The sequence below is a fragment of the Pongo pygmaeus genome, chromosome 20 (genome assembly GCF_028885625.2).
Source record: "Pongo pygmaeus isolate AG05252 chromosome 20, NHGRI_mPonPyg2-v2.0_pri, whole genome shotgun sequence".
NCBI lineage: Eukaryota > Metazoa > Chordata > Mammalia > Primates > Hominidae > Pongo > Pongo pygmaeus.
The window spans coordinates 6,323,920-6,336,539 of NC_072393.2; the positions used below are offsets into that span (position 1 = coordinate 6,323,920).

The following is a 12,620-nucleotide window of genomic DNA, read 5'->3' on the forward strand; positions in this document are numbered from 1 at the left end:
GGGGCTGGGACAGAGGGAAGGGGAGTAGGGGATGGAGCTGGAACAGAGAGAAGGGGAGTATGGGATGAGACTGGGAGCGTGGGCAAGTCCCTGCCTCTCACTGAACCTCGGTTCCCTCCATTGTAAAATGGGATGATAGAATCCTCAGGATGCTTTAAGGAGATGCTCTGTGCGAAGGGCCTGGCCTACTCAAGTTCACATCTTTGTTTTTTATTTATTTATTTTTTTATTTTTTGAGATAGAGTCTCACTCTGTCGCCCAGGCTAGAGTGCAGTGGCACAATCTCGGCTCACTGCAAGCTCCGCTTCTCGGGTTCACGCCATTCTCCTTCCTCAGCCTCCCAAGTAGCTGGGACTACAGGTGCCCGTCACCATGCCCGGCTCATTTTTTGTATTTTTAGTAGAGACGGGTTTTCACCGTGTTACACAGGATGGTCTCGATCTCCTGACCTGAAGTGATCCGCCCGCCTCGGCCTCCCAAAGTGCTAGGATTACAGGCATGAGCCACCGTGCCTGGCCACATCATTTTTTTTTTTTTTTTATGGAGTCTTGCTTTGTTGCCCAGTCTGGAGTGCAGTGGCACAATCTCGGCTCACTGCAACCTTTGGCTCCTGGGTTCAAGCGATTCTCCTGCTTCAGCCTCACGAGTAGCTGGGATCACAGGCGTGCGCCACCACACCCAGCTAATTTTTTTTGTATTTTTAGTAGTGATGGGGTTTCACCATGTTGGCCAGGCTGGTCTCAAACTCCTGACATCAAGGGATCCACTGGCCTCAGCCTCCCAAAATGCAGGGATTATAGGCATGAGCCACCACACCTGGCCTCAAGTTCACATCTTCATCCAAAGTGGCACAAACACACAACGTGCCTGGCTATGCCCTTGAGAACAGAACCATACCCCTAAGATGCCACCCTACAGCAAAAGAGTATGCCAAGAGACTTTGTCCAGTGTCACTCAGGGACACCTGTGCCCCTACAGGCACTAACCCATCTCCCTCCCTCTTCCTGGGCACCACAGACATTCTCAAGTCCCCCCTGATCATCTTCGTGATGGGCGGCCCAGGCTGTGGCAAAGGGACACAGTGCAAGAATATGGCGACCAAGTACGGCTTCTGCCATGTGTGGCTGGGCCAGCTACTGAGACAGGAAGCTCAAAGGAGCACGCAGCGGGGCCGGCAGATCTGTGACATCATGCTGCAGGGACTCCTGGTGCCTGCGGTAGGAGCTCATGGGAGGGGTTAGGGAGGAAGGGGTACCTTGGGACAACCACCCACCAGGAGGTCTCACGGGACCCAGAAGATTGCAACTTCCCATGTGGCCATTGCCTTGCTGCACTGAACCTTCATTTCCTTATCTGTGAAAAGGGGAGATCCCATCAAAAGGCCGTAGGGGTCCGGCCCAGTGGCTCATGCCTGTAATCCCAGCACTTTGGGAGGCCAAGGCAGGTGGGTCACCTGAGGTCGGGAGTTCGAGACCAGCCTGACCAACATGGAGAAATCCCATCTCTACTAAAAATACAAAATTAGCTGGGCGTGGTGGCGCATACCTGTAATTCCAGCTACTCAGGAGGCTGAGGCAGGAGAATCACTTGAACCCAGGAGGCAGAGGTTGTGGTGAGCTGAGATCATGCCATTGCACTACTCCTGCCTGGGCAACAAGAGCAAAACCCCGTCTAAAAAAAAAAAAAAAAAAAATCACTCACTCACTAGGGAAGCTCTCGCTGTTTGGTGAAATGGAGGGTGCCCCGTTCATGAATTGCAAATAAAGGTCAATTTGAGCTAAAAAAAAAAAAAAATCACTCAAGGACAGGCACAGTGGCTCATGCCTGTATTCCCAACACTTTGGGAGGCCAAGGTCTGAGCACTGCTTGAGCCCAGGAGTTTGAGACCAGACTGGGCAACATAGCAAGCCCTGTCTCTTAAAAAAAAATAAATTTATTTATTTATTTTGAGATGGAGTTTCACTCTTGTTGTCCAGGCTGGAGTGCAATGGCGTGATCTCGGCTCACTGCAACCTCCACCTCCCTGGTTCAAGCGATTCTCCTGCCTCAGCCTCCCAAGTAGCTAGGATTATAGGCACACACCACCATGCCCTGCTAATTTCTGTATTTTTAGTAGAAACAGGGTTTCACCATGTTGCCCAGGCTGGTCTTGAACTCCTGACATCAGGTGATTCACCCGCCTCGGCCTCCTAAAGTGCTGGGATTACAGGCATGAGCCGCTGTGCCTGGACTAAATTATCCATTAACTCATTTATTTATTGACACGAGTCTTACTCTGTTACCCCAGGCTGGACAGCAATGGCATGATTTCGGCTCACTGTAACTTCTGCCTGCCGGGTTTAAGTGATTCTCATGCCTCAGCCTCTTGAGTAGCTGGGACTACATGCGTGCACCACCATGTCCAACTAATTTTTGTATTTTTAGTAGAGATGGGGTTTCCCCATATTGCCCAAGCTGCTCTCGAACTCCTGACGTCAAGTGATCCACCCGCCTTGGCCTCCCAAAGTGCTAGGATGACAGGTGTGAGCCACTGCGCCTGGTCAGAACAATAAATTTTTGTTTGTTTGTTTGTTTGTTTGAGACGGAGTCTCACTGTGTCGCCCAGGCTGGAGTGCAGTGGCCCAATCTTGGCTCACTGCAAGCTCCACCTTCCAGGTTCACACCATTCTCCTGCCTCAGCCTTCTGAGTAGCTGGGACTACAGGCGCCCGCCACCATGCCCGGCTAACTTTTTTGTATTTTTAGTGGAGATGAGGTTTCACCATGTTAGCCAGGATGGTCTCGATCTCCTGACTTTGTGATCCGCCTGCCTTGGCCTCTCAAAGTGCTGGGACTGCGCCTGGCCCAAAACAATACATTTTAAAAAGTTAGCTGGTACTGCAGGAAAAAGGCATATAATAAAAATGAACCAAGAAAAATTTTAAAAAGAAAAAATTTAGCTGGGCATGGTGGCATGAATCTATAGTTCCAGCTACCTGGAGGCTGAAGTGAGAGGATTCCTTGAGCCCAGGAAGTCGAGGCTGCAGTGAGCCGTGACTGCACCACTGCTCTCCAGCCGGGAAGACAGAGCAAGACCCTGTCTCAACCAGGCGCGGTGGCTCATACCTGTAATCCTAGCACTTTAGAGGCCAAGATGGGTGGATCACGAGGTCAGGAGTTCGAGACCAGCCTGGCCAACGTGGTGAAACCTCTTCTCTACTAAAAATACAGAAATTATCCGGGCGTGGTGGTAGGCGCCTATAATCCCAGCTACTCGGGAGGCTGAGGCAGGAGAATCGCTTGAACCTGGGAGGTGAAGGTTGTGGTGAGCTGAGATCGTGCTACTACACCCCAGCCTGGGCGATAGACCCAGACTCAGTCAAAAAAAAAAAAAAGGCCAGGTGCAGTGGCTCATGCCTGTAATCCCAACACTTTAGGAGGCCAAGGCGGGTGAATCACTTGAGGTCAGGAGTTCAAGACCAGCCTGGCCAACATGGTGAAACCCCATTTCTACTAAAAGTACAAACAAAAAAAAAATCAAAATTAGCTGGGCATGGTGGCATGCACCTGTAATCCCCAGCTACTCGGGAGGCTGAGGCAGGAGAATTGCTTGGACCCGGGAGGTGGAGGTTGCAGTGTGTTGAGCTCACACCATTGCACTCCAGCCTGGGCAACAGAGTGAGACTCTGTCTCAAGAAAAAAAAATTGGCTAGGTGTGGTGGCTCATGCCTGTACTCCCAGCACTTTGGGAGGCCGGATCACCTGAGGCCAGGAGTTCGAGACCAGCCTGGCCAACATATAGTGAAACCCTGTCTCTACTAAAAAATACAAAAATTAGCTGGGCATGATGGTGCACACCTGCAATCCCAGCTACTTGGGAAGCTGAGGAAAGAGAATCGCTTCAACCCCGGACGCGGAGGTTGCAGTGAGCTGAGATTGCGCCACTGCACTCCAGCCTGGGCAACAGAGTGAGACTCCATCTCTTTAAAAAACAAAAACAAACAAAAAGAAATCACTCAACAGAATTAGCTAGTATTTATTTCCTTTGTCACCCCGTGAAGCCACTTCCTCACCCGAAAAATGAAGGGGACCCCAGTACCTGCTTCATAACATGGTGATGATTAAGGTACAAGCCCAGCACTGGCATGCCTACTTTTCGGAAGCAGGTTTTTGTTTTGTTTTGTTTTGTTTTGTTTTGTTTTGCTTTGTGTGAGGAGTCTCACTCTGTTACCCAGGCTGGAGTGCCATGGCAACATCTTGGCTCACTGCAGCCTCTGCCTCCCGGGTTCAAGTGATTTTTGTGCCTTAGCTTCTCGAGTAGCTGGGATTACAGGCGTGCACCACCACGCCTGGCTAATTTTTGTATTTTTAGTGGAGACAGGGTTTCACCATGTTGGCCGGCTGGTCTCAAACTCCTGACCTCAGGTGATCCGCCCGCCTCAGCCTCTCAGAGTGCTAGGATTACAGGCATGAGCCACTGCGCCCAGCCTAGTTTTTGGATTTTTAGTAGAGACAGGGTTTCACCATGTTGACCAGGCTGGTCTTGAACTCCTGACCTCAGGTGGTCCATCTACTTCGGCCTCCCAAAGTGTTGGGATTAGAGGCGTGAGCCACCGCACCGAGTGAACAAGCAGTTTCTTTAGAGCATTGTAGCAGACTCAGAATCCAGGGCGCCAAGCAGGGCATAGTCACCCTGTCTTCACCTAAAGTCCAGATGGAGGAATAGAACTTGACAGGGAGAGCCGCCTTAGAAACTGATCTCCCAAGGGTGACTTGGTGGGGAAAGAAGGGCTCCCAGGTGCTGAATTCACCCCTTCCCTTCCCAGGGCATCATCCCGGATATGGTCAGTGACAACATGTTGTCCTGCCTGGAGAGCTGGGGCTTCCTAATCGATGGCTTTCCCCGGGAGCTGAAGCAGGCCATGGAGTTTGAGTGCATCGTGAGTGGCCCTGAAGTGTGGGTGTGGGTGTGTGCGTGTCTGTGTGCATGTGTGGAGGTGTGAGGCCATCCCTCTCCGCCACCTTGGATAAGGCTGCACAGACTAGAGATAAGAAAGGCTGAGATACAAGGAGAGAGGAGATGCTGAGAGGGAAATGGAGTTTTTTTTGTTATTTATTTATTTATTTATTTATTTTTTAGGCAGAGTCTCCTTCTGTTGCCCAGGCTGGAGTGCAATGGTACAATCTTGGATCACCACAACCTCTGCCTCCTGAGTAGCTAGGACTACAGTAGGCACCCGCCACCACGCATGGCTAATTTTTGTATTTTTAGTAGAGATGGTGTTTCATCATGTTGGCCACACTGGTCTTGAACTCCTGACCTCAAGTGATTCGCCTGCCTTGGCCTCCTAAAGTACTGAGATTACAGGCGTGAGCCAGCACGTCGGCCTGTTTTTTTTTGGGTGGTGAGGACAGGGTCTCACTCTGTTGCCCAGTCTGGAATGCTGTGGTGCGATCATAGCTCACTGCAGCAGCGTTGACCTCCTCCCACTTCAGCTCCCCAAGTACCTAATTTCTTTTTTTTTTTTTTTTTTTAAGACAGTCTTTCTCTGTTGCCCAGGCTGGAGTGCAATGGCGTGATCTCGGCTCACTGCAACCTCTGCCTGCCGGGTTCAAGTGATTCTCCTGCCTTAGCCCCCTGAGTAGTTGGGATTACAGGTGCCTGCCACCACAGCCGGCTAATTTTTTTTTTTTTTTTTTTTTTTTGTATTTTTAGTAGAGACAGGAGTTTCTCCATGTTGGCCAGGCTGGTCTCGAACTCCTGAACTCAGGTGATCCACCCACCTCGGCCTCCCAAAGTGCTGGGATTATAGGCATGAGCCACCGTGCCCAGCCAAGTACCTTTTTTGTTCATTTGTTTGTTTGTAGACATAGGTTTCCTCTATGTTGCTCAGGCTGGTTTCTAACTCCTGGCCTCAAGCAGTCTCCCCACTTCAACCTCCCAATGTACCAGGAGTACTGGCATGAGACCCTGCACCTGCCTGGGAAACAGAGTGTTCTATTATCAAGGGAAAGTCAGGGTGTTGGAAGTTTCTAGAACCCAGATGAGGAGCTAGGGAGCTCTCTGAGGACAGGGAGGAAGTCATTTTAGTATCTTCCTGCCCAGTTCCTGGCATGTGGTGAGTGAAACATTTGCCCACTGAATAGCGTGTGGGTTTAGCATCCTCCCTAGGCCATAGAGAGGGATTCGTGTTGTTCATTCATCTGTTTATGCAACCACCTGTCCCCGAAGTGTTCTTAGAGAAAGCCCTGCCCTTGCGGCTGGGGATACAGAGTTTACAAGATGCCGACATCAGAGTGGGAAAGAGAGGCACGGAGTCATGCAAAACAAAGACATTTCTGGGCTGAGCGCAGTGGCTCACGCCTGTAATCCCAGCACTCTGGGAGGCCGAGGTGGGTGGATCACCTGAGGTCGGGAGTTTGAGACCAGCCTGGCGAACATGGTGAAACCCCCTCTCCACTAAAAATACAAAAAAAAATTAGCCAGGCATGGTGGTGCGCGCCTGTAATCCCAGCTACTTGGGAGGCTGAGGTACGAGGATCGCTTGAACCCGGGAGGTGGAGGTTGCAGTGAGCTGAGATCGTGCCACTGCACTCCAGCTTGGTGACAGATGGAGACTCTGTCTCAAAACAAACAAACAAATAAAACCTACAAAGACATTTATAATAGCAGTTAAGTGCGGCGAAGAATAGAAAACAGAATGACGTTTGGGAGGAACGAGAGTGTGCTCTTTTGGGCTGGGTGGGCTGGATGGTGGCCTCCCTGACGTGGATACATTGGGGCCCTGAGTGGAGGATGAGGAGCTGGTGCTGGGAAGGTTGGAGTGAATTTCTTCAGGTGATTTTCACACTTCAGCGTGGCTTTTGTGCAAGCAGCTGTCTGAACACATGAACAGTGATGATATTGTGGACTGAACAAGGAGAGATCTTTTTGATTCCGTTTGGAAACAGTTGAGCAGGAAAAGAGAGGCCGGGTGCAGTGGCTCACACCTATAATCCCAGGACTTTGGGAGGCCAAGGAGGGCAGATCGCTTGAGCCCAGGAGTTCAAGACCAGCCTGGGCAACATAACAAGACCTCTGTGTCTACAAAAAAAATTTAAAAATTAGCCAGGCGTGGTGGTACATGCCTGTAGTCCCAGCTATTCAGGAGGCTGAGGTGGGAGAATCACTTGAGCTCAGGAAGTCAAGCTACAGTGAGATATAATTACACCACTGCACTCCAGCCTGGGTGACAGAGTGAGACCCTGTCTCTAAACAAACAAACAAATAAACAAAACAAAAACCAGGAAGGAAAAGAGAAGAGAAACTGTCCGTCAGGCTATAGACCTTGAAGCTTCTCTGAGGCTTGCTGGATTCCAGTTAAAATACCTTTCGATTCGAGACCAGCCTGACCAACATGGAGAAATCCTCTCTCTACTAAAAATACAAAATTAGCCAGGCGTGGTGGCACATGCCTGTAATCCCAGCTACTCAGGAGATTGAGGCAGGAGAATGGCTTGAACCCGGGAGGCGGAGGTTGCAGTGAGCCAAGACTGCACCCTTGCACTCCAGCCTGGGCAACAAGAGCGAAACTCCGTCCCCCCCCCAAAAAAAAACCTTTTGAAGAAGCACTTTGATGGAATAAAAGGTCATGGGGGCCAGGGCACCTGTTCCCACATGCAGGTGGGGGCCCTGCCCTGTGTTCACACCTACATCCAAGGAATTCTGTTGGGCTCATAATTCGTTGTGATGGGGTTAAAGGGCAAATCTCAGGCCCCCGCCTGAGGACTGGGAGTTCTCCGAGGGCAAAGGCCGGGCTCATTCATTTCTATGCCTGCCTCAGCCTCAGGCCAGTGCCCGGAAGAAAGCAGGTCCCCAGCTCCACCAGTGGCTTCTAGGTCTCAGAGCAGAGGCTACAGACCGTGGCGTGGGCCCCTTTGGGTCCACCAAAGTGTTCGGTTTGGACCTTACAGCATTTCGCATTTTCCCTTTTGGATTCACGGCCAACATTCGACAACAGGGAGCTTCCACATCAAAACTCCCAGCTTCTCTTGAAAACCGACTGACTTGGCAACGCAGGGCCTGCACGTCCCCATGGCAACAGCTGCGTGAACGCTTCCTGAGCTTTTATTGAGCCCAGCACTGTTCTCAACACTCTGCACGGATGAACTCATCTTCTGGAACGTTCCAGGCATTAGCATCCCGATGTTTTGCAGAGCGATCGGGGAGCTGCAGCAGTCACACAATGTAGGTGGGGAAGGCAGGGCAGAAGCCCAGGCAACCCCACTCCTTGGGTCCATATTTTTTAACTTTTTATTTTAGTATAGAGATGGGGGCCAGGCGTGGTGGCTCACGCCTGTAATCCCAGCACTTTGGGAGGCCCAGGTGGGTGGATCACCTGAGGTCAGGAGTTTGAGACCAGCCTGGTGTGATGGCCAACGTGGTGAAACCTCGTCTCTACCAAAATACAAAAATTAGCTGGGCGTGGTGGTGAGCACCTGTAATCCCAGCTACTCGGGAGGCTAAGGCAGGAGAATCGCTTGAACCTGGGAGGCAGAGGTTGTAGTGAGCCGAGATCGCACCACTGCGCTCCAGCCTGGGCAACAGAGCGAGAGTCCCTCTCAAAAAAAATAAAATAAAAATTAGCTGGGCTTGGTGGCGCAAGCCTGTAATCCCAGCTACTCAGGAGGCTGAAGCAGGAGAATCTCTTGAACCTGGGAGGTGGAGGTTGCAGTGAGCAGAGATCGCACCACTGCACTCCAGCCTGGGTGACAGAGCAAGACTCCGTCTCAAAAAATAAATAAATAAATAAATAAATAAATAGGGTCTTGCTGTGTTGCCCAGGCTGGTCCTGAACTCCTGGCCTCAAGCTCCCACCTCAGCCTCCCAAAGTTCTGGGATTACAGGCGTGAGCCACCACGCCCAGCCTCCAAAACCCCAATTTTAATTCCTTTACTGTGCAACTGACTTTGTCATGGTCACTCCTACAGGCGTTTGAGTCTGCAGTGGCCCTGCCTTAGAATCTGTCCAGAGGTTCCTAGTAGTACAGCATCCCTGGAGCCTGAAACACAGACCATGCCTAGCCCCATCTGGGACCCCAGCTGGCTCACGCATCTTTGGTGCATTTTGGTGAAGCAGGTCTGGCTTGATGATGGATCCCCAGGATGGAAATCTCCATGCACAAGAACACGATGTGCAGGAAGGGTGTGGTGATTCCCGTTACGATTCCCACTGTCCTGTATACTCCAGACACCATGGGGGGGCCGTCCTGGGTCAACACACTGAAATCCATGGGAAGACAAGGTTGGACACAGCCTCAGCATTCCAGGGAGACTCTCGCCCCTATTTTACAGATAGGGAAGCCAAGGCCCAAGGAGGAAGGGTTGCCTCCTCTTAATTAAGTTTTAGGGCCAGGTGAGGTAGCTCATGCCTGTAATCCCAGCATTTTGGGAGGCAGAGGCGGGTGGATTGCTTGAGCCCAGGAGTTCCAGACCAGCCTGGGCAACATGACAAAACCCCATCTGTACAAAAAAAAAAAAAAAAAAAAAATTAGACAGGTGCAGTGGCGAGCACCTGTGGTCCCAGCTACTAGGGAGGCTGAGGTGGGAGAATTGCTTGAGAACCAGGAGCATTCAGTGAGCTGAGATTGCACCACAGCACTCCAGCCAGAGCGACAGGAGTGAAACCCTGTTTCAAAATAAATAAATAAATAAAATAAGTGGTTTTTTTTTTTTTTGAGAGAAGTCTCGCTCTTGCCCCCAGGTTTGAGTGCAATGGCTTGATCTCGGCTCACAGCAACCTCCGCCTCCCGGGTTCAAATGATTCTCCTGCCTCTGCCTCCCAAGTAGCTGGGATTAAGGTGCCTGCCGCCACGCCTGGCTAATTTTTGTATTTTTTGTAGAGATGGGGCTTCACCATGTTGGGCAGGCTGTTCTCGAACTCCTGACCTCAGGTGATCCGCCCGTCTCGGCCTCCCAAAGTGCTGGGATTACAGGCGTGAGCCACTGTGCCTGGCCATAAAGTATGTATTTTGAAAAAACTTTTTATTAATTACAGACTCACAAGGAAATGCTGAGATAGTAGAGAGGTCTCATATGCCCTCTGCCCGGCTCCCCCACAATGAGGATGTCTTTTTTTTTTTTTTTTTGAGACAGAGTCTCGCCCTGTCGCCCAGGCTGGAGTGCAGTGGTGTGATCTCTGCTCACTGCAAGCTCCTCCCGGGTTCACACCATTCTCCTGCCTCAGCCTCCCCAGCAGCTGGGACTACAGACACCCGCTACCACGCCCGGCTAATTTTTTTGTATTTTTAGTAAAGACGGGGGTTTCACCGTGTTAGCCAGGATGGTCTCGATCTCCTGACCTCGTGATCTGCCCGCCTTGGCCTCCCAAAGTGCTGGGATTACAGGCGTGAGCCACCGCGCCCGGCCTTTTCTTTTTTTTTTTGAAAGGAGTCTCACCCTGTCGCCCAGGTTGGAGTGCAGTGGTGCGATCTCAGCTCACTGCAACCTCCGCCTCCCGAGTTCAAGCGATTCTCCTGCCTCAGTCTCCCGAGTAGCTGGGACTACAGGCACGTGCCACCATGCCTGGCTAATTTTTGTATTTTAGTAGAGAGGAGGTTTTGCCATGTTGGCCAGGATGGTCTCAAACTGACCTCAGGTGATCCACCCGCCTTGGCCTCCCAAAGTGCCGGGATTACAGGCGTGAGCCACCGCTCCCGGCCTTTTCTTTTCTTTTTTTTTTTTGAGATGGGGTCTTGCTCTGTCACCCAGGCTGGAGTACAGTGGTGCAATCTCGGCTCACTGCAACCTCCGCCCCTTGAGCTCAACGGATCCTCCCTCCTCAGCCTGGGATCACAGATGTCTGCCACCGCGCCTGGCTAAGTTGTTGTATTTTTTGATAGAGATGGGGTTTCACCATGTTGCCCAGGCTGACCTGGAACTCCTGAGCTCAAGCGATCCCCCAGTTGTGGCCTCTCAAAGTGCTGGGATTATAGGCGTGAGCCCCCTCACCCAGCCATGATGTCTTAATTGATGGTCATGCAACATCAAAATCAGCTAATTGACATTGATATATATTTGTTCATACAGTTACCTCCATGTGGGGATACCATTGTCTTTAAAAAAAAAAAAAAAGGGCCGGGCGCGGTGGCTCACGCCTGTAATCCCAGCACTTTGGGAGGCCGAGGCGGGCGGATCATGAGGTTAGGAGATGGAGGTCATCCTGGCTAACACGGTGAAACCCTGTCTCTACTAAAAATACAAAAAATTAGCCAGGTGTGGTGGCAGGTGCCTATAGTCCCAGCTACTCGGGAGGCTGAGGCAGGAGAATGGCATGAACCCTGGGAGGTGGAGTTTGCAGTGAGCCGAGATCATGCCACTGCACTCCAGCCTGGGCGACAGAGCGAGACTCTGTCTCAAAAATAAATAAATAAATAAAGGTTGCTAGGCGTAGTGGCTCACACCTATAATCCCAGCATGGAGGATCTCTTGAGCCCAGGAATTCAAGACCAGCCTTGGCAACATAGCAAGACCTCATCTCTACAAAAATAAAAATTAAAAAACCAGCCAGGTGTGGTGGCCCACACCTGTAGTTCTAGATACTTGGGAGGCTAAGGTGGGATGATTGCTTGAGCCCAGGATGTTGAGGCTGCAGTGAGCCGTGATTGAGCCACTGGACTTCAGCCTAAGTAACAGAGTGAGATCCTGTCTCTTAAAAAAAAAAAAAAACAACAACGCTGGGTGCGGTGGCTCATGCCTGTAATCCCAGCACTTTGGGAGGCCAAGGCGGGAGGATCACTTGAGGTCAGGAGTTCAAGACCAGCTTGGCTAACATGGTGAAACCACATCTCTATGAAAAATACAAAAATCAGCTGGGCGTGGTGGTGAGCGCCTATAACCCCAGCTACTTGGGAAGCTGAGGCAGGAGAATCTCTTGAACCCAGGAGGTGGAGATTGCAGTGAGCCGAGATCACGCCATTGCACTCCAACCAGCCTGGGCGACAATGAGACTCTATCTTAAAAAAAGAAAAAAAAAAAAGAGAGAGAGAGAGAGACAGGGTCTTATGAAAAGAACTGTCACCCAGGCTGGAGTGCGGTAGTGGGGTCATGACTCACTACAGCCTTGAACTCCGTGGCTCAAGCGATCCTTCTGTCTCGGCCTCCTGGGTAGCTGGGACCATAGACGACCTCTGTTTTTCTTTCTGCTGCTAGAGTGGTCACATCTTGGGCTAATAGGAGCACTTTCATGTTGATGCTGGTGTCCTTTTATGTCGAATGCTTTTTTTTTTTTTGAGACAGAGTTTTGCTCTGTTGCCCAGGCTAGAGTACAGTGGTGCAATCTCGGCTCACTGCAAGCTCTGCCTCCCAGGTTCACGCCAGTATGCTGCCTCAGCCTCCTGAGTAGCTGGGACTACAGGCGCCCACCACCGCGCCCGGCTAATTTTTTGTATTTTTAGTAGAGACGGGGTTTCACTGTGTTAGCAAGGATGGTCCAATCTCCTGAACTTCTGATCCACCCGCCTCGGCCTCCCAAAGTGTTGGGATTACAGGCGTGAGCCACCACGCCCGGCCGTGGTCGAATGCTTCTTGTTTTCTGGTACAAGACTTTAAACTCCCACTTTTTTTTAATTTTTTTATTTTTTTTGTCACCCAGGCTGGAGTGCA

The 12,620-nt window shown here is 50.9% G+C and overlaps 1 protein-coding gene across 5 annotated transcripts in view; it reads left to right on the top strand.

The window, feature by feature from the left end:
* Positions 1-12,620, top strand: part of LOC129020778 (adenylate kinase isoenzyme 1-like) — a 19,817-nt gene that overhangs the window by 1,435 nt on the left and 5,762 nt on the right. For 2 of the 5 annotated variants that reach the window (XM_054465586.2, XM_054465585.2), the window contains exons 2-3: positions 1,018-1,217; positions 4,805-4,918. In XM_054465586.2, the coding sequence (XP_054321561.1) occupies positions 1,018-1,217; positions 4,805-4,918 (314 nt within the window). Of the gene's footprint in view, positions 1-1,017; positions 1,218-4,804; positions 5,107-7,978; positions 8,206-12,620 lie in introns of those variants that run through there. The other 3 variants (XM_063657402.1, XM_063657401.1, XM_054465583.2) reach the window with 2 other exon arrangements.